General features: G+C 43.1%; 1 protein-coding gene across 2 annotated transcripts; it reads left to right on the top strand.

Annotated features, from left to right (window-relative positions):
* Positions 1-8,744: 8,744 nt before the first annotated feature.
* Positions 8,745-17,555, top strand: LOC306916961 (uncharacterized protein). 2 transcript variants are annotated; one of them, XM_079495064.1, is made up of 6 exons: positions 8,745-8,900; positions 10,826-10,964; positions 12,601-12,743; positions 14,106-14,216; positions 15,705-15,827; positions 16,667-17,555. In XM_079495064.1, exons 1-5 carry the CDS (start codon positions 8,849-8,851, stop codon positions 15,818-15,820), a joined length of 561 nt encoding a protein of 186 aa, XP_079351190.1. In that variant the 5' UTR covers positions 8,745-8,848; the 3' UTR covers positions 15,821-15,827; positions 16,667-17,555. The 2 variants fall into 2 exon arrangements, with proteins under 2 accessions (XP_079351190.1, XP_079351189.1); XM_079495063.1 differs by lacking the exon at positions 8,745-8,900 and adding an exon at positions 9,710-9,870.
* Positions 17,556-19,196: the final 1,641 nt, after the last annotated feature.

The following is a 19,196-nucleotide window of genomic DNA, read 5'->3' as shown; positions in this document are numbered from 1 at the left end:
CAAAGACTGTTAACTGTGAGTGGACGACCCAATTAAGCATTACACTTGTTTACAAGAGGGTCCACCATGTTCAATTCATCAAAACATTTAGAGACATACAAATAGACACTTCTATATAGTCAAAGAACAGAACAGGAATTCATCATAAAGGAGGTAAAAAGGGAAAAGAAACATATGCAGTGAGGGGAAAAAGGGGGGCGTATCACGTATCAAACACCAATCAAGCAAATGTTTGAACATGTCAGAACACCACCAACAATCGGCAATCAAACACAAATGTTTGGTCAAACCATGTGACTCCCATTGGAAAAGCATTGTGCTGGCCTAAAAAAAAAGACCAAACATTTGCTTGATTGGTGTTTGATACGTGTGAATGAGGCCTTATTGTGTGACTGTTATTTGGGGCGTGGAGTTGCATCATTCTCGCATTTTTACTTCATCAATGTGTTCTATGGAGGTTCCCAAAGTGGGGTCCGGGGACCCCCATGGGTCCTTGAGGGAGCTCCAGGGGTATACCCAGCTAAATGATAGTTTTGAACCAAATGGACACTTATGGGGCTGTAACTCTGAGTGTGTACAAATGGTGTGTACCATTTGGTTCCATTTGTACTGTACACTCTCAGAGTTAAATTAACATTGATTTTACAATATAAATTGGGGTCTCAGAGATAGAAATGCCATTAAATGGGTGGTCCGCATAGCCTAAATGCATGTAAAACTGGGGGGGTCCTTGAAATTAAACTGGTTGAGAATCACTGCTAGAGCCGTAAAAATATTCTGTTATGGGGGGTCCTTGAAATTAAACTGGTTGAGAATCACTGCTAGAGCCATAAAAATATTCTCTTATGGGGGGTCCTTGAAATTAAACTGGTTGAGAATCACTGCTAGAGCCATAAAAATATTCTCTTATGGGGGGTCCTTGAAATTAAACTGGTTGAGAATCACTGCTAGAGCCGTACAAATATTCTCTTATGGGGGGTCCTTGAAATTAAACTGGTTGAGAATCACTGCTAGAGCCGTACAAATCTTCTCTTATGGGGGGTCCTTGAAATTAAACTGTACAAATCTTCTCTTATGGGGGGTCCTTGACATGAACAAGTGTGGGAAGCACTGATCTATGGTGCTAAAATTGTATACTAGTAATAATTAGGAGATAGGACCTAAAGTGAGCATCTCGTGTGTGTGTGTGTGTGTGTGTGTGTGTGTGTGTGTGTGTGTGTGTGTGTGTGTGTGTGTGTGTGTGTGTGTGTGTGTGTCTGTGTGTCTGTGTGTGTGTGTGTGTGTGAACTTGTTTTGTAAATATATTGGCTAGCCTACTACATACATAAATAAGCATAAGCCTGGTAGGTTAACCTAGGTAATCCTGACAGTTTTCTGAAAACCCCTATGTTTCTATGTCAGTGGTTCTCAAACTATGTCATGTCAAGGACCCCAAAAATGATATGTAAATGGCGGCTGACCCTCATCTGAAAACATGTTGTTCCAGGGACCCCCCCTCCCAGAAGCAAAGATTTGAGTTAAAAATGTTCGCTCTGAAAGAATATATTCAAAGATTTGGACCACGTTTTCACAATTTTTCAAAAATAGCAGACCTACAAGCTCGTAGCGTGGCACCGAGTGCCGCGCTTGTAGGTCTGCTATTTTTCAACAGCTAAAGTACAACATAATGCTATGAACACCAAAAGGGGTTAATAGGAGTAGATGAAGGTCCCACACCGGTCTGGTGCTCCAAACGTTTATTGAAGAGACCCCTTTCGACCCCTTCGGGTCGACGTCAGTTCACCTTCACCTCTTTTGCAACCAGATCTTATTTTAAGGACGTTTAGGAGACAAGAAACACTTTCCGTGGGTATTATGTGTTTTTTTTTTTTTAGATATGTATAGTATTTCAAAGTGTCCATATGGGCTCCATGGTGTCATGGACACTGCAGGGCTCACTTCCTTCCTGGACTACAATTCCCATAATGCTTTGGTCCACTGCTCCTCCTTGTGGATAGGGGGAGGGCTGTTTTACTGAGACAACATGTAGCCGCTAGTCCAAGGTTAATTAAATATGGTTAGGAAGCGATCGACTGTACGTTGGACTCCATGTTGCTCCCTGGAAGGAAAGAAACATGCGCAATTGAGACCAGGAAGTTGTACATGCACAAAATTAACGCTCCACACGTCCCAAACTCTTCTCCCTTCTGGCTCCAAAACTATGGAATGCACTTCCCATCACAATCAGAACTGCAGCATCACTCCCAATCTTCCGCTGTAGTCTGAAAACCCACCTCTTCAGACTCCACCATGGCCCGTAGCACTTACCCTAGCCCCTTAGATAGAACTTTATGTATACTTAGATAGCATTTTATACAGACTTATACAGACTTGCTTTTTATGTAGTCATAGCACTTTATAGTATATGTATAGTATAGTATGTATAGTTTATATATAGTTTCATTAAATAGATATCCCAATGTTACGCCCTTAGCTTACGCATGTTTCATGATAACTACTTTTTATGTATGTGATGTATTGCCATGCTTTTTGTTTTGTTGCTTATTGTAAATCGCTCTGGATTAAGAGCTAAATGCCTACATTGTAAATATTGTAAATGGCCCAACAAATGGCGTGATGCCAGTGAAAGGAGAGATGCTTCTAAATATGTCACATCCGACCAACACTACTGTCTGTGTGATGCTCCATGCTGGGACTTACTGATCCACTCGCTGTTAAAACTTTAATATAAAAGGTAAAATGCAATGACGTGACATGATATGTACAAGCATCCCTGCTTTCAGTGGCATATCACGCCATCTGCTGGGCCATTTGTGCCATATCTATGATTTGTGCACGGTGCATGTACAACTTCCCGGTCTGAACTGTACATGTTTCTATCCTTCCAGGGAGCAACATGGAGTCCACCGTACGGTATTCGCTTCCTAACCTTATTTAATTAACCTTGGCCTAGTCCAGGACATAAGTGATCCCAGTGTCCATGACATCATGGAGCCCATGGACACTTTGAAATACTGAAATATCTAAAAACACATAATACCCACATAAAAACCCCCAGGAAAGTGTTTCTTGTCTCCCAAACATCATTCAAATAAGATCTGGTTGCAACAGGGGTGAAGTGGCCCTTTAACCCATTCTGAACGGGAACCCCTTTGGTGTTTTAAGCATTATGTTATAATTACTTTAGCTATTGAAAAATAGCTGGAACAACATATTTTCAGATGGGGGTTCGCAACCAAATTCAGATAATTCTGGGGGTGACATGAAAAAGGTTGAGCACCGCACTGACATTGAAACATTGTTTTGATTTAGAATACTTTTACACACACACACACACACACACACACACACACACACACACACACACACACACACACACACACACACACACACACACACACACACACACACACACACACACACACAATACAGCAGGCATTAGACAACCTGACAGCCACCAACCTGGCAACCCTGAATGAGCCAATCAGCTGCCAGTCTCTGGTGTGTGTGTGAGAGAGAGAGTCCTGTACTGTTAAAACAAACTCTACCCTAACGTCAGTAAAAAAGTACATTAAAACCCTTTTTCCTTTCCAAAACAAACACAACGTACATTATGACAATATTTCACCCTTTGCATTGGTAAAATACTTTTTTCTTCCAAAAAAACTAAAAGATAAAATGACCCAAAATCCATGTTTAAGAGTATTCCACGATGGCTCAGTGGTTCTGGCAGTTGCTGATGGTGTGAGAGGATGCTGGTTCGAGACAAGTCAAGATTCGTGACCTCGGACCAAGGACTAAGGATCCAGAATAAATAAATCAAAATAAATCACACTTTACCTTTTGGTCAAGTAAATGTACTATTGGAATCCAGAATAAATAAATCAAAATAAATCACACTTTACCTTTTGGTCAAGTAAATGTACTATTGGAATCCAGAATAAATAAATCAAAAATAAATCACACTTTACCTTTTGGTCAAGTAAATGTACTATTGGAATGTATGTTGGCGGACGTAATCCAAGATAATCCACTCTGTCAATTTGTAACAGTCAGCAGTGCCAGTTGTTGCCACAGGGTGGTGCACTGCTCCCTTTTGTTTTGCTTTGTGTAGAAGATCTGACGTCAATTCCACCTCTTGCTATAGATAGACATGACATGACATGATGTGTGTCAAACAATTGTCACACATGGATGGATGATTAGCCGTGTTTATTTATTTATTTCCGGGGGGAATGAATGAATGAATGAATGAATGTCTAACCCTGTAAAACCCGGATTAATTTCTACTTGCAAAAAAACGATTTCAACCTTACTACTACTTTTTACTACTAGGACTCATCAGAGGAAATCATGTAAAATAAATTATATATATATTTTTTGCACATTTATAATAATTATTAAAATAATAATAATAAATTAATAATTTACATTTGGGGGACATCTTTCACAATAATAAGGATAAATCCAAATAAATCACACTTTACCTTTTAGTCAAAGGACTGAGATAAATCACTTGACCTTTTAGTCAACAAGTCAAAAGTCAAGACAAGGACTAAGGACTAAGGATAAATCAATCCCGGCCCCTCCATAGGGCCGGGGGTCCGCCGGGGGTCCACGGAGGGGGTCCGCCGGGGGTCCGCGGAGGGGGTCCGCCGGGGGTCCGCGGAGGGGGTCCGCCGGGGGTCCGCGGAGGGGGTCCGCGGGGGTCCCCGGCCCTATCTCGGCCGTCCCTTGTCCGTTTCGGACGGGGGGAATCTCGTTCGAACCGGGCCGCCGTCCCGGACGCGCTCCCGGGGCTCTCGCGGTGGCAATAGTTGGAAATGTCACGTCCACCAAGGGGAAACCTTGACCAGGCTATGGTGAGTATGCCAGTATGGCCACTATATGCGTGTACTATGTTGGCAGCAGTGCTCCGTTCACGTTTGTTTATTATATTAGTGCTGTCTGCCGTGATACCTGGCTTAATATGGTCGATACTGAATCAGTCTAAAATATGCTTTGGCGCCCCCCCCCCCCACCTCTTGCTATAGACAGACATGACTTGACATGATGTGTGTCAAACAATCGTCACACATGGATGGATGATTATCCTTGTTTATTTATTTATTTCCGGGGGGAATGAATGAATGAATGAATGAATGAATGAATGAATAAATAAATAAATAAATAAATAAATAAATAAATAAATAAATAAATAAATAAATACATACATACATACATACATACATACATACATACATACATACATACATACATACATAAATGGATGGATGGATGGATGGATGGATGGATGGATGGATGGATGGATGGATGGATGGATGATGGATGGATCATATTTCCGGGGGCATTTCACACACCTCACATTTTGCTTATGCAAATTAGTGGGCTGCGTCCCACCTGCTTTGTGGGTGTGGTTTCGACTACTTTGTGGGAGTGGCTTATGCAAATGAAGGGGCGTGGTTCCGGCTACTTTGTGGAATTAGTTTATGCAAATGAAGGTGCATGGTATGCAAATGAAGGTGCGTGGTATGCAAATGAAGGGGCATGGTTCCGGCTACTTTGTGGGATTAGTTTATGCAAATGAAGGTGCGTGGCATGCAAATGAAGGGGAGTGGTATGCAAATGAAGGTGCATGGTATGCACATGAAGGGGCATGGTATGCAAATGAAGGTGTGTGGTATGCAAATGAAGGGCGTGGCAACACCCACTAATTTGCATAAGCGACACCCACTAATTTGCATAGCCCTCACCCACAAAGTAGCCGAAACAACGCCCTTCAAATTTTCATAACCCACTCCCACAAAGTAGCGGGAACCACGCCCCTTCATTTGCATGAACCGCTCCCACAAAGTAGCCGGAACCACGCCCCTTCATTTGCATAAGCCGATCCCACAAAGTAGCCGAAACACGCCCTTCATTTGCATACCACTCCCCTTCATTTGCATGCCACTCCCCTTCATTTGCATACCACGCACCTTCATTTGCATACCACGCACCTTCATTTGCATAAGATAATCCCACAAAGTAGCCGGAACCATGCCCCTTCATTTGCATACCACGCCCCTTCATTTGCATACCACGCACCTTCATTTGCATACTACGCCCCTTCATTTGCATAAGCCGATCCCACAAAGTAGCCGAAACACGCCCTTCATTTGCATACCACTCCCCTTCATTTGCATACCACGCACCTTCATTTGCATACCACGCACCTTCATTTGCATAAGATAATCCCACAAAGTAGCCGGAACCATGCCCCTTCATTTGCATACCACGCCCCTTCATTTGCATACCACGCACCTTCATTTGCATACTACGCCCCTTCATTTGCATAAGCCGATCCCACAAAGTAGCCGAAACACGCCCTTCATTTGCATACCACTCCCCTTCATTTACATACCACGCACCTTCATTTGCATACTACGCCCCTTCATTTGCATACCACGCCCCTTCATTTGCATACCACGCCCCTTCATTTGCATACCACGCCCCTTCATTTGCATAAGCCGATCCCACAAAGTAGCCGAAACACGCCCTTCATTTGCATACCACTCCCCTTCATTTGCATACCATGCCCCTTCATTTGCATACCACTCCCCTTCATTTGCATACCACTCCCCTTCATTTGCATACCACGCACCTTAATTTGCATACCACGCACCTTCATTTGCATAAAATAATCCCACAAAGTAGCCGGAACCATGCCCCTTCATTTGCATACCACGCACCTTCATTTGCATAAGATAATCCCACAAAGTAGCCGGAACCATGCCCCTTAATTTGCATACCACGCACCTTCATTTACATACCACTCCCCTTTATTTGCATACCACTCCCTTCATTTGCATACCACTCCCCTAACTGCTCCCACAAAGTAAGTTAGCGAGAAAAGTCGCGAAATTCGACAGAACAAATCCGAGACCATCACCGCAACCGGGTCGCGGCCCCGATCGCAGCCGTATAGGGTTTGGGCCAAACGGACATACGGTCGCGACAGTAGCCCTGCACGAAAGCCTCGAAATTTGCGACTTTGACGCGAAAGTCGCAGAACAAATCCGAGACCATCACCGCGGCCGGGTCGCGGCCCCGATCGCAGCCGTATAGGTTTCGGGCCAAACGGACATACGGCCGCGGCGGTAGCCTTGAACGAACGCCTACAAATTGCCGACTTTGACGCGCTACACCGCGCCAACGATAAAACATCACGGTCCGACGTTCGGATATGTCGGAGAGCCAGCCGAGACGAACGGTTAGGTGTCTCGGACGTACGCCTCCGACAGTCGTACAAAACGTCCTTCACTTTGGCTCTGTGCATGCAGACACGTCATAGACCCATAGACTCTAACAGCGTCCTGGCTGAAAAAGTGAAACGAGACCGTGCCTCTTAGAAAGGTCGCCCGAGGACGTTCTATAGATCCATGCGTGCGTCTCCGGGAGCTCTATAACATATCCGAAAATCATCCCGGAAGGCCTCACCGTCGTGGCGTTCCAGTGAAGCAAAGTTTGACGTTCACGCGCGCCTACGACGACGATCGTAAGTCTGTTCGGGATGGGCCGAACACCTCTGCGATCGCGGCGACGAGCCGATCTTCGTGATGGTCTGAGTTTTTTTCTGCGACCTTGGGAACCTCAAATCTGACCCGAGGCCTAGCATTGCAGTGTAGTTCCCTTTATCGGACGCTTGTAAGAGTCCCACAAAATCGAGACCAACGCCATTTTATTCGCCATGGCCTGAATATGGATATTCGGGGGTGTTACATATTTAAAAAAATATCTATCACTTAATTGTTAAGGCATTTGGCCCAAAGGTCACCGTGGCAGTCTTTCGGCTGACCTTTGACCTTTGCAAACGTCGTGGAAATTCGAGACCGGTTCCATTGGATTCGACATGTCCTGAATATGGATATTGGAGGTTCTTACATATTTTTAAAAATATATATCACCCCGTTTTTTTAAGAATTTGGCCCAAAGGGTCACCGTTGCAGTCTTTTTGCTGACCATGGACCTTTGCAAACGTCCTGGAAAGTCGAGACCGGCCCCATTGAATTTGGGACGCTCTAAATATGAATAAAATGTCTCGTTTGCGAAGAATAGGGTTAGGGAACATATTTTAAAGGTGTGTTTTGTCTGTTTTCACTTCTGTGGAGAGAGGGGAGAGAGGAGGCAGTCTTTTTGCTGACCATTGACCTTTGCAAACGGCGTGGAGAGCCCAGACCGACGCCATTGGATTCTGCATTTTCTAAATATGAATAAAATGTCTAGTTTGTGAAGAATAACATTAATGAACATGTTGTGTTTTGTGTTTTGTCTGTTCATTCAAAAAGAGAGGAGAGGAGAGGAGGGGAGAGGCATATGCCTTCATACATGTGGATGGGCTGTGGCGCTGTTCTGAATTCCACTGGCAGATGACGGTCTTTTCTTTGATTCGTTTCTCTGACTTCCTATGTAAGTGCTGCTATTAAAATGCTTACTTTAAAAAGACTAAAATAGCTAAAATACAACAATTCATGGTCATAAGTTCATAAAGCATAATTCATAATAATGTCATGATACAATAATAAATATGTGGTTCATAATTGATTTCATATGAGGTTAAAAATGTAAACATTTTGTGATGATAACTTTCTGAGGCAGAACCAAGTTCCCTGTCTGTCAGTAGCAACACTGGACCATGATTGATTGACTGATTGATGCATGATTGCCTGGCATTGCACACAGGTGGTACAAACATTTCTCTCACTCATTCAGACTCTGGTCTGCACAAGGAAGCACACTCGCAGCAGAGTAGTGTGTTTGAACTGTTTAAAGTTATTAAACACGGTCAAAAGGACATTCAAAGGACTGTATGAAACTCAAGAAGCATCAAGAACCTCTTTACACAACAAGCGGCCAACGAGGTATTATTATTTGAGAGTTATCTTTGTTGTGTTGTATTGTGGTGTTTTGACGGACACGTTCACCTGCGCATCGCGCATTTCTACATGTTTTGTATTTCTTTGTTTGATCAATATTATGTATTGCGACGTAATTTGTTGATTGTTTATGTGTTTATTATTTTGTGTGAACATAGTTCTCACGGCATGGAACAGCATAGGGATGAGAAGAATGCCCAATAAATGCCCGTTTATAAAGAACCGACCTGTGTCGTCAATGTTGTGAGAAGAGCTACATCCTACGTGTGTGTGTTTCGTGTCGTGTCATTCATCATCACTTTGTTTACTTTTATCACAGCTAACAGTCACATCAAGGTCTGTGAAATAGTTAGTAATGAATGAATAGCTGACTCTGTCGCGATTTTGGCTTTTATGGTGAATGTTTTACAACTATATGAACTTCAACTTTGGCCAGTAGTTGTACAAAGCCATGGGTCTGAATGTAAACAAAGTATATTGTTAGAAAGGTTCCAAAGATTACCACCTTAAGAACTGTTCAGCGCAACATGTACCTGCCACCTTAAGGGTGCACTCACACGGTTCATGCAATTCTCTGTGCTCGTTGGGTGTTGTGTCATGGCCGCCCAGCGGCCCAATGCATTTCCAATGGAGGTCACATGGTTTGACCCAACATTGTGTTGTGTGAGGGGGAGGGGCGCAGTCGTGCGCCCCTCCCCCTCACACAACACAATGTTGTGTCAAACCATGTGACCTCCATTGGAAATACATTGGGCGGCCATGACACTACCCAACGAGCATCCAACGAGCACGAGAATTGCATGAAAGGTGTGAGCTCAGCCTAAGTGCGCAATGCATTGTGTGTCATTATTCCAGTCAGAGCGGAGCGGTGAATGCAAGTCTCACAAGTTCACTCGTCTCCTAATTCTTTCTTCATTGTGCAGCACTGCAGTGCCAGTGTGCGTCTTTGACTACTGTAAGTGTATTATTTAGTTCAGTGATGCCTGCTGATTGTCATCTCTGTATGCTGTTTAGTCACCGCTGTTTCTGTGTGTTTAGTCCGTCGCTGGTTTGAGTGACAGTGATTGATTACTTGGTTCCTTCATTCAATGTCCTACATTGCGTGCCTTCGGCACGTCACTTCATTATATTTCCCTATGTTTCCGTAACATGTAGGAGAGTGCATTTAGGAAGAACCGACGTGTATGTATATGTTAAGCTCCGTGTTCAGCACGTTAGGTCTGTGAATTGTTTGGTCATGTGTATATCACGGGCGCCGCCATTGTGCAACGTCCCGCAGCTGCGGTCGGCCCTTTGATGTTCAATTAAGCCAATTTAGTGCAGATTTGGGCCGCAGAGACTTATTAATGGAGTCATTGATACATGGTTGATCTTATTGGGCAGCTTACATAGAAAGGTGTAGTGTGTACTAATGTTATGATGATATTAATGTGCTCCAGTATCCTGTTATAGTGTATGGTAATTCTGTACTCATACTTATTATTGTTTGTGTCTGTATTTATTGCAGAAACCACATTGACACGCACTCAGTGCTGTATACCACCACATTGCCATGCCTGTATGCCTGTGCCTACAACTATACAGTAAACTACCATAAACCCCCTTCACTCTCCTGTCCATTGTGTTCTGACCGACGCCCCGGGGGCGAATGACTTACAACTAACACAGAACTAGTCCATATATTACAGTCCTTTCAAATCCTCTCCAACATATATGCTGCTTTATAAGACAACGTTTTATTTTTATATTGAGTGGTGGTGTGATTTGCATGTTATGTAATGAGTCCGAGTTTGTATTGTGCTAAACCAGTAGCATGGATAAGAAGCTAACTATGCTAATCGGAATTAGCATTAAGCTAACTGCATCCACTATAATGTTACACATTATATTAATGTGCTCTGTGTGTTCAGCCATGGCCAGGACGTCGAGGCACGACCGAGAGATGGCGCTGGACGCCAAGAGACGTCTGTGTGTGAGTTCAGATCCCGTGGAGAGGCTGAGGCTGCAGTGCCTGGCCCGAGGGTCGTCTGGCATCAATGGCCTGGGCAGGTGAGTGTGTGCGCGTGCGTGTGTGTGCGCGCGTGCCTCCCTCAGGCACAGCAGAGGCGTACATACAGACAGTTGGACTGTGAGGTGACGTGGCAGCCCTCCTCCTCCTCGCCATCACCCAGGAAGCCTTGGAGGTGTCGGCCGGTGTTGCTGGGCTCTATAACATATGAAAATCAGACCGGAAGGCCTTACCGTTGTGGCGTTCTACAGAAGCAAAGGTTTTAAATAGCAGATCTACAAGCTCGTAGCGCGCCACTCGGTGTAGTGGAACGTTCGCGCGCGCCATGTCGACTAGAAAGGTCGCCCGAGGACGTACTACAGTTCCACGCGTGCGTCTCGTGGAGCTCTATAACATATCCGTAAATCAGACCGGAAGGCCTTACCGTTGTGGCGTTCTACAGAAGCAAAGGTTTTAAATAGCAGATCTACAAGCTCGTAGCGCGCCACTCGGTGTAGTGGAACGTTCGCGCGCGCCATGTCGACTAGAAAGGTCGCCCGAGGACGTACTACAGTTCCACGCGTGCGTCTCGTGGAGCTCTATAACATATCCGTAAATCAGACCGGAAGGCCTTACCGTTGTGGCGTTCTACAGAAGCAAAGGTTTTAAATAGCAGATCTACAAGCTCGTAGCGCGCCACTCGGTGTAGTGGAACGTTCGCGCGCGCCATGTCGACTAGAAAGGTCGCCCGAGGACGTACTACAGTTCCACGCGTGCGTCTCGTGGAGCTCTATAACATATCCGTAAATCAGACCGGAAGGCCTTACCGTTGTGGCGTTCTACAGAAGCAAAGGTTTTAAATAGCAGATCTACAAGCTCGTAGCGCGCCACTCGGTGTAGTGGAACGTTCGCGCGCGCCATGTCGACTAGAAAGGTCGCCCGAGGACGTACTACAGTTCCACGCGTGCGTCTCGTGGAGCTCTATAACATATCCGTAAATCAGACCGGAAGGCCTTACCGTTGTGGCGTTCTACAGAAGCAAAGGTTTTAAATAGCAGATCTACAAGCTCGTAGCGCGCCACTCGGTGTAGTGGAACGTTCGCGCGCGCCATGTCGACTAGAAAGGTCGCCCGAGGACGTACTACAGTTCCACGCGTGCGTCTCGTGGAGCTCTATAACATATCCGTAAATCAGACCGGAAGGCCTTACCGTTGTGGCGTTCTACAGAAGCAAAGGTTTTAAATAGCAGATCTACAAGCTCGTAGCGCGGCACCGAGTGCCGCGCTACGAGCTTGTAGGTCTGCTATTTTTGAAAAATCGAAGAACGACTGACATGGAAACATTTTCAGAAAACATTTTCAGAAAACTGTCAGGATGTAGAAGACATTTTTAGAATCTGATCTCAGGTCAAAATGGGTTATACGGCAGGCCTTGTTGACGGATTTGGAAGAGATTTTGAAGGTTCTGGTTCCAAAAAAACGAACCAGTATTTAATGTGTATACTAGTGTATATGAATGAGCCCGGCTGGAAAGTGTCCAACCAATGGGCAGAGGGGGCGGGGCTTAGCTAAAGGTCTATTCAGCCAAAAATGTGCCATTCATGTGCTCAAATGTGCACGGAAAAATGTGGGCGTGGGATTTAATAATGGATGACTACAGTCTCTCTCTCTCTCTCTCTCTCTCTCTCTCTCTCTCTAGTGTCCGTATATCTTCTAGATGGTGGGTTTGCCTTTTTATTTCATTCAGTTTTCATCGTAGTGCAGGTCCCAGCTGCAAAAGCCATAGTCAAGTCTTTCTTAAGGATAGAACCACAGCTGGCCGCTTCACTTATCACATCCGACGTGAGTACGCCCACGCACGCACGCACGCACGCACGCACGCACACACACACACACACACACACACACACACACACACACACACACACACACACAGAGAGAGAGAGCGCACATACAGAGAGCTCTGGGATCATCGGTTACGTGCACTGAATTTTACCTAACTAACCGTTAACCTCCAGTTATGTATGCACTGAGTTGATTGATATCAACATGCAGATTTATGTTTTTATATGACGTTCATATAAAAAAAATAACATTAAGCAGATAAGCGTCCTGATTTGAATCATAGCCACGTTGACAACGTTTGTAATAAACCAAGCCGTTTGTAAATCTGTCCAGATTTGAGCGAGTTACGACTATTTTTGTTTGAGCTGCCATTGAACATACTGTACTGTAGCCCAGGGGTAGGCAACCTTAGGCACGGGTGCCAACATTGGCACAGGGGAGGGTGATCACTGGCACACTGGCATAAGTGTGAGAGAGAGAAGGTTTTTCTTTTAAAATTAAATATTCCAAAAAAGTGTAGTCAGTTAAATTAAGTCCATTCGCATCTACAAATTACATGATAATTTACATCCTGCACATAATTGTACATTCATTCAAACTTCTAACTCATGACTGAGGAGGGATTAGGTGGGTTATTGCTCTGAGTTTAATGATCATTACATCCTGAAAATATTTCTAAGCTTGTTATATGTATCCTATATGGACAGTCATAATTTTATGGCACACTGACTATCACACAAATGAAAACATGGCACTTCATGTGAAAAAGGTTATCGGTCATAATTTCATAATCGTGCACCTACTGAATATGTGCAGTGGTGGAAAGTAACTAAGTACTTTTACTTAAGTACTGTACTTAAGTACAATACTTGAGTATTTCCAATTTCCAGTACTTTTACTTCTACTCCACTACATCTCGGAGACAAAATTTGCACTTTTACTTCACTACAATTATTGGAAAACTTTAGTTACTAGTTACTTTGGCGATTTTAATTTTGATTAGAAAACATACATTAACCACTTCAACCCTATACATTTTGGCCATTTGAAAATAGCCGATCTACAAGCTCACAATGCGTCGCAACGCGACGCATTGAGAGCTTGTAGATCAGCTATTTTCAATAGATTTTCTACACATTTTGAACTTGTGAAATGGGACATTCTGCAATATGAATACTTTAGTACTTTAAATACATTTTGATGCCGATACTTTTGTACTTTTACTCAAGTACATTTTCAATTCCGTACTTTTACTTGTAACAAAGTAGTTCTAAATTGCAGTATTGGTACTTTTACTTAAGTAAAACAATTGAGTACTTTTTCCACCACTGCGTGCGTGTGCGTGTGTGTGTTGAACAGCCAAGAGCTACGCGGTGGTCGTGAAGCAGTACAGCCCCGCCCTCGGCTACGCTGTGATCCACACTGCCGTCGATGACGCGGCTGACGACGACTTCATCGACGAGCTCTACAGTGAGTTGACCTTTGCCCTCTGACCATGCAGGGACGTGCAGAGAGTGTCGGAGAGGCAGGGGCCCAAATCCCGTTAAAGGGATAGTTCAGATTTTTTTTTACAAAAAAAACATTTTGACCTGAGATCAGATTCTAAAAAATGTCTTCTACATCCTGTTTCTATGTCAGTGGTTCTTCGATTTTTCAAAAATAGCAGACCTACAAGCTTGTAGATCTGCTATTTTTCAATAGCTAAAGCATAACATAATGCTAACACCTGCCATTCATATAGTGGTTGCAACTGTATTAATTGATTGCCCGAGTCCCGTGGTGGGAGTTCTGCTCTGGTTTTGGTCAATATGAAGTAGTTCCGGTCATTTTGTGGTGGGTGGGGGGGGGGGGGGGGCGGGGCACAGGGGGCCACGCAGTAAAAGTAAATTAATTGACGTTAGTATTGTGGATTAATTTACTTTTAATGCGTGGCCCCCTGAAGCCCCCCCAACAAAATGACCGGAACTACTTAATATTTCACCAAAACCGGAGCAGAACTCCCACCACGGGACTCGGGCAATCAATTAACACAGTTGCAACCACTATATTATTGGTATTTCATACAGCTTAAGTTAAAACAATCTGAACTATCCCTTTAGGAGGGCACTTTTGGACAAAAAATAGCGAAAACAGCAGTGAGGACCTATTATATCAGGGGTGGGCAACCTTCACTTAATGCGGCCTGCATGTTAATAGTATTGATTTCAGCTGTTACAATTCCAAACCTGCTTTAATTACTTCATGACTAGTATTAAATGACTAGTACTTAATGACTAGTATTAAAATGTTATTGTCTTTTTGTGTCCAATGTAGTTACCGGTATGTTAACAGTTCATAAAGTTAACATAACTATAACTAAATGCATTTGAAATTCAATAAAAAAGGTTACTTTTCAGGATTCCAATTAAAAAAATAGCAACAAATTTCAATTCAAATATAGCAAAAATAGCTGATCTACAAGCTCAAGACGTGTCGCAATGCGACGCGTTTTGAGCTTGTAGATCATTTTTGTTACGACAGTAATATGCACTGTGGCCCCTCTGGAGTGAGTGTGGAAATATATTGGCCCTCTGGAGTGAGTGTGGAAATATATTGGCCCTCGCCATCGTCAAAGTTGCCCACCCCTGTATTATATGAAGATATTGAAAAGTGGTGGAGATGTCCTTTAACCCATTTTGACCTGAGATCAGATTCTAAAAATGTCTTCTAAATACTGACAGTTTTCTGAAAAAGCTATGTTTCTATGTCAGTCGTTCTTCGATTTTTCAAAAATAGCAGACCTACATAGCTCGTAGCGCGCCACTCGGTGGCGAGCTATGAGCTTGTAGATCTGCTATTTTTCAATAGCTAAAGCATAACATAATGCTAACACCAAAAGGGGTTCCCGCCCAAAATGGGTAAAGATATGCTCTGGATATACGTATGTAAAGGAGGAGGAGCTTATTGTGCGTATTGCAGGCCGCACCCCCACTGTGAGTGATGCCGTGAAGGACATGTTCGTGGCTCACGTCTTGCTGGACGACGACATCCCAAGAGACAAGGTCAAGTTCCTGGACAACAAAGGAATATGCTAGGTCAAAGGTCAGACAGATGGGCGTCCACTTCTAGTGATTTTTACTAGTTGACAAATGTTTGATCGAACCATGTGACTCCCATTGGAAAAGCATTGTGGTGGCCTGAAAAAAAAAGAAATGCCAAACATTTGCTTGATTGGTGTGTGGTATGTGTGAATGAGGCCTTAGTAACTTTTGTTTTTGCAATTAAAATCAGTGACATTGATTTATTAGAAGTTGTGTCAATGCATGTTTTACTTTATTAAAGGGATAGTTCAGATCTTTTTAACTTAAGCTGTATGAAATACTTGCCATTGATATAGTGGTTGCAACTGTATTAATTGATTCCCCCCGAGTCCCGTGGTGGGAGTTCTGCTCTGGTTTTGGTCAATATTAAGTAGTTCCGGTCATTGTGTGGGGGTCACGCAGTAAAAGTACATTAATCCACAAAACTAACGTCATTTGTATTGTGGACCTATTTCTAAAATATTAGCGCAACTTCCGTTCAACTTTGACCCCTCTATCACACAGAACTACTTTTTGGGCGTAGTGATGCACACACAAAACAGTTCTGTGTTTTAGAGGGGTAAAAAATGAACGAAAGTTGCACTAATATTTTAGAAAGTTAGTTTTGTGGATTCATTTACTTTTATTGTGTGGCCCCCTCCATGTGCCCCCCACAAAATGACCAGGACTACTTAATATTGACCAAAACTCCCACGACTCGGGCAATCAATCAATACAGTTGCAACCACTATATTAATGGCAAGAATTTCACACAGCCTAAGTTAAAAAGAAAATCTGAACTATCCCTAATAATTTCATTAATAATGTGATAATGTGATGTTTTATTGTTTGTTGTTACAGGTGTGTATCCTGCTGGATGAAGACCTCCATCATCCACACACACACACACACACACACACACACACACACACACACACACACACACACACACACACAACGCTCCGCCTGCCTCTGATTGGCCTACCGACACTGCCGGCCTTACCAGAGTTTCCTCTGAGGTGGAAGATACATGCTGGATAGTCTGCCTGCCACGAGGTTACTCCGTGGTGGGAAATAAATAAATAATGCAAGTACGAGAATGACAGCTTGGCACACACGACAGTAACTTTTATTTTTGTAGGAGAGGCAATAATATACTAATATTGTGTATTCTGTTGGTCTGTTTATTTGTATACATATGTGTAAACTTGAATAATTTTTGTACTGTAAAAGGGTCTCTTTCCCCTTGATCTTTATCTTTTTTAGTGTAACAGTATTAATTTACTATAATTAGATTAATACCTTGATCTTTATCTTTTTTAGTTATAATAGTATTAGTTTACTATAATTAGATTGATACACGATAATCAACACTAACACTTTAATTTAGAACACAGCCAAATCAAATCATAGTACATACGTGTTCAATCAATTATTCAATCAAAGCAAACGGCACAAACAATATTAGTTTGCCAGTTGCCGCTTCGACAAAAATTAAAGTTACAATACAAATAAGTTACTGTCGCGTGTTGCCATTCTCTTGCACTTATTTCCCACCACGGAGTACCGTTGCATCTCGGAGGACAGGCAAGACGGGCAGTGTCGGTAGGCCAATCAGAGGCAGGCGGGGCGTTACCATGTCTATGCTCGGACGTAGAATAGACGTGCGTCACACACACGTCACACACACACACACACACACAAACACATTTGTTGTAACTTGTGTTGTAGTTTTTAGTCTAAATAAACGCATCCCAAAAGGCAATACTGTATTTTCTTTGTCTGTAATTATGCCAGTGCTTTTCATGCAGTAGACTCTTTGGACAGTTTGACATGTGACTTATGGGTGGCTATAGATCAGGTTACTGAGTTCAGACTTAGGCCTCATTGATTGATTGATTGATTGATTGAAATTTGCAGAATTTGCAGAATTACAGTACATTTCAAGCACAAACTTAATACAAAGACTGTTAACTGTGAGTGGACGACCCAATTAAGCATTACACTTGTTTACAAGAGGGTCCACCATGTTCAATTCATCAAAACATTTAGAGACATACAAATAGACACTTCTATATAGTCAAAGAACTATATAGACCCCAAAGTGGGGTCCGGGGACCCCCAGGGGTCCTTGAGGGAGCTCCAGGGGTATACCCAGCTAAATGATAGTTTTGAACCAAATGGACACTTATGGGTCTGTAACTCTGAGTGTGTACAAATGGTGTGTACCATTTGGTTCCATTTGTACTGTACACTCTCAGAGTTAAATTAACATTGATTTTACAATATAAATTGGGGTCTCAGAGATAGAAATGCCATTAAATGGGTGGTCCGCATAGCCTAAATGCATGTAAAACTGGGGGGGTCCTTGAAATTAAACTGGTTGAGAATCACTGCTAGAGCCGTAAAGATATTCTGTTATGGGGGGTCCTTGAAATTAAACTGGTTGAGAATCACTGCTAGAGCCATAAAAATATTCTCTTATGGGGGGTCCTTGAAATTAAACTGGTTGAGAATCACTGCTAGAGCCATAAAAATATTCTCTTATGGGGGGTCCTTGAAATTAAACTGGTTGAGAATCACTGCTAGAGCCGTACAAATATTCTCTTATGGGGGGTCCTTGAAATTAAACTGGTTGAGAATCACTGCTAGAGCCGTACAAATCTTCTCTTATGGGGGGTCCTTGAAATTAAACTGGTTGAGAATCACTGCTAGAGCCGTACAAATCTTCTCTTATGGGGGGTCCTTGAAATTAAACTGTACAAATCTTCTCTTATGGGGGGTCCTTGACATGAACAAGTGTGGGAAGCACTGATCTATGGTGCTAAAATTGTATACTAGTAATAATTAGGAGATAGGACCTAAAGTGAGCATCTCGTGTGTGTGTGTGTGTGTGTGTGTGTGTGTGTGTGTGTGTGTGTGTGTGTGTCTGTGTGTGTGTGTGTGTGAACTTGTTTTGTAAATATATTGGCTAGCCTACTACATACATAAATAAGCATAAGCCTGGTAGGTTAACCTAGGTAATCCTGACAGTTTTCTGAAAACCCCTATGTTTCTATGTCAGTGGTTCTCAAACTATGTCATGTCAAGGACCCCAAAAATGATATGTAAATGGCGGCTGACCCTCATCTGAAAACATGTTGTTCCAGGGACCCCCCCTCCCAGAAGCAAAGATTTGAGTTAAAAATGTTCGCTCTGAAAGAATATATTCAAAGATTTGGACCACGTTTTCACAATTTTTCAAAAATAGCAGACCTACAAGCTCGTAGCGTGGCACCGAGTGCCGCGCTTGTAGGTCTGCTATTTTTCAACAGCTAAAGTACAACATAATGCTATGAACACCAAAAGGGGTTAATAGGAGTAGATGAAGGTCCCACACCGGTCTGGTGCT

Source organism: Electrona antarctica, assembly GCF_951216825.1.
Source record: "Electrona antarctica genome assembly, chromosome: 24".
Classification (NCBI taxonomy): Eukaryota; Metazoa; Chordata; class Actinopteri; order Myctophiformes; family Myctophidae; genus Electrona; species Electrona antarctica.
This window is presented reverse-complemented; position numbering and strand designations above follow the sequence as displayed.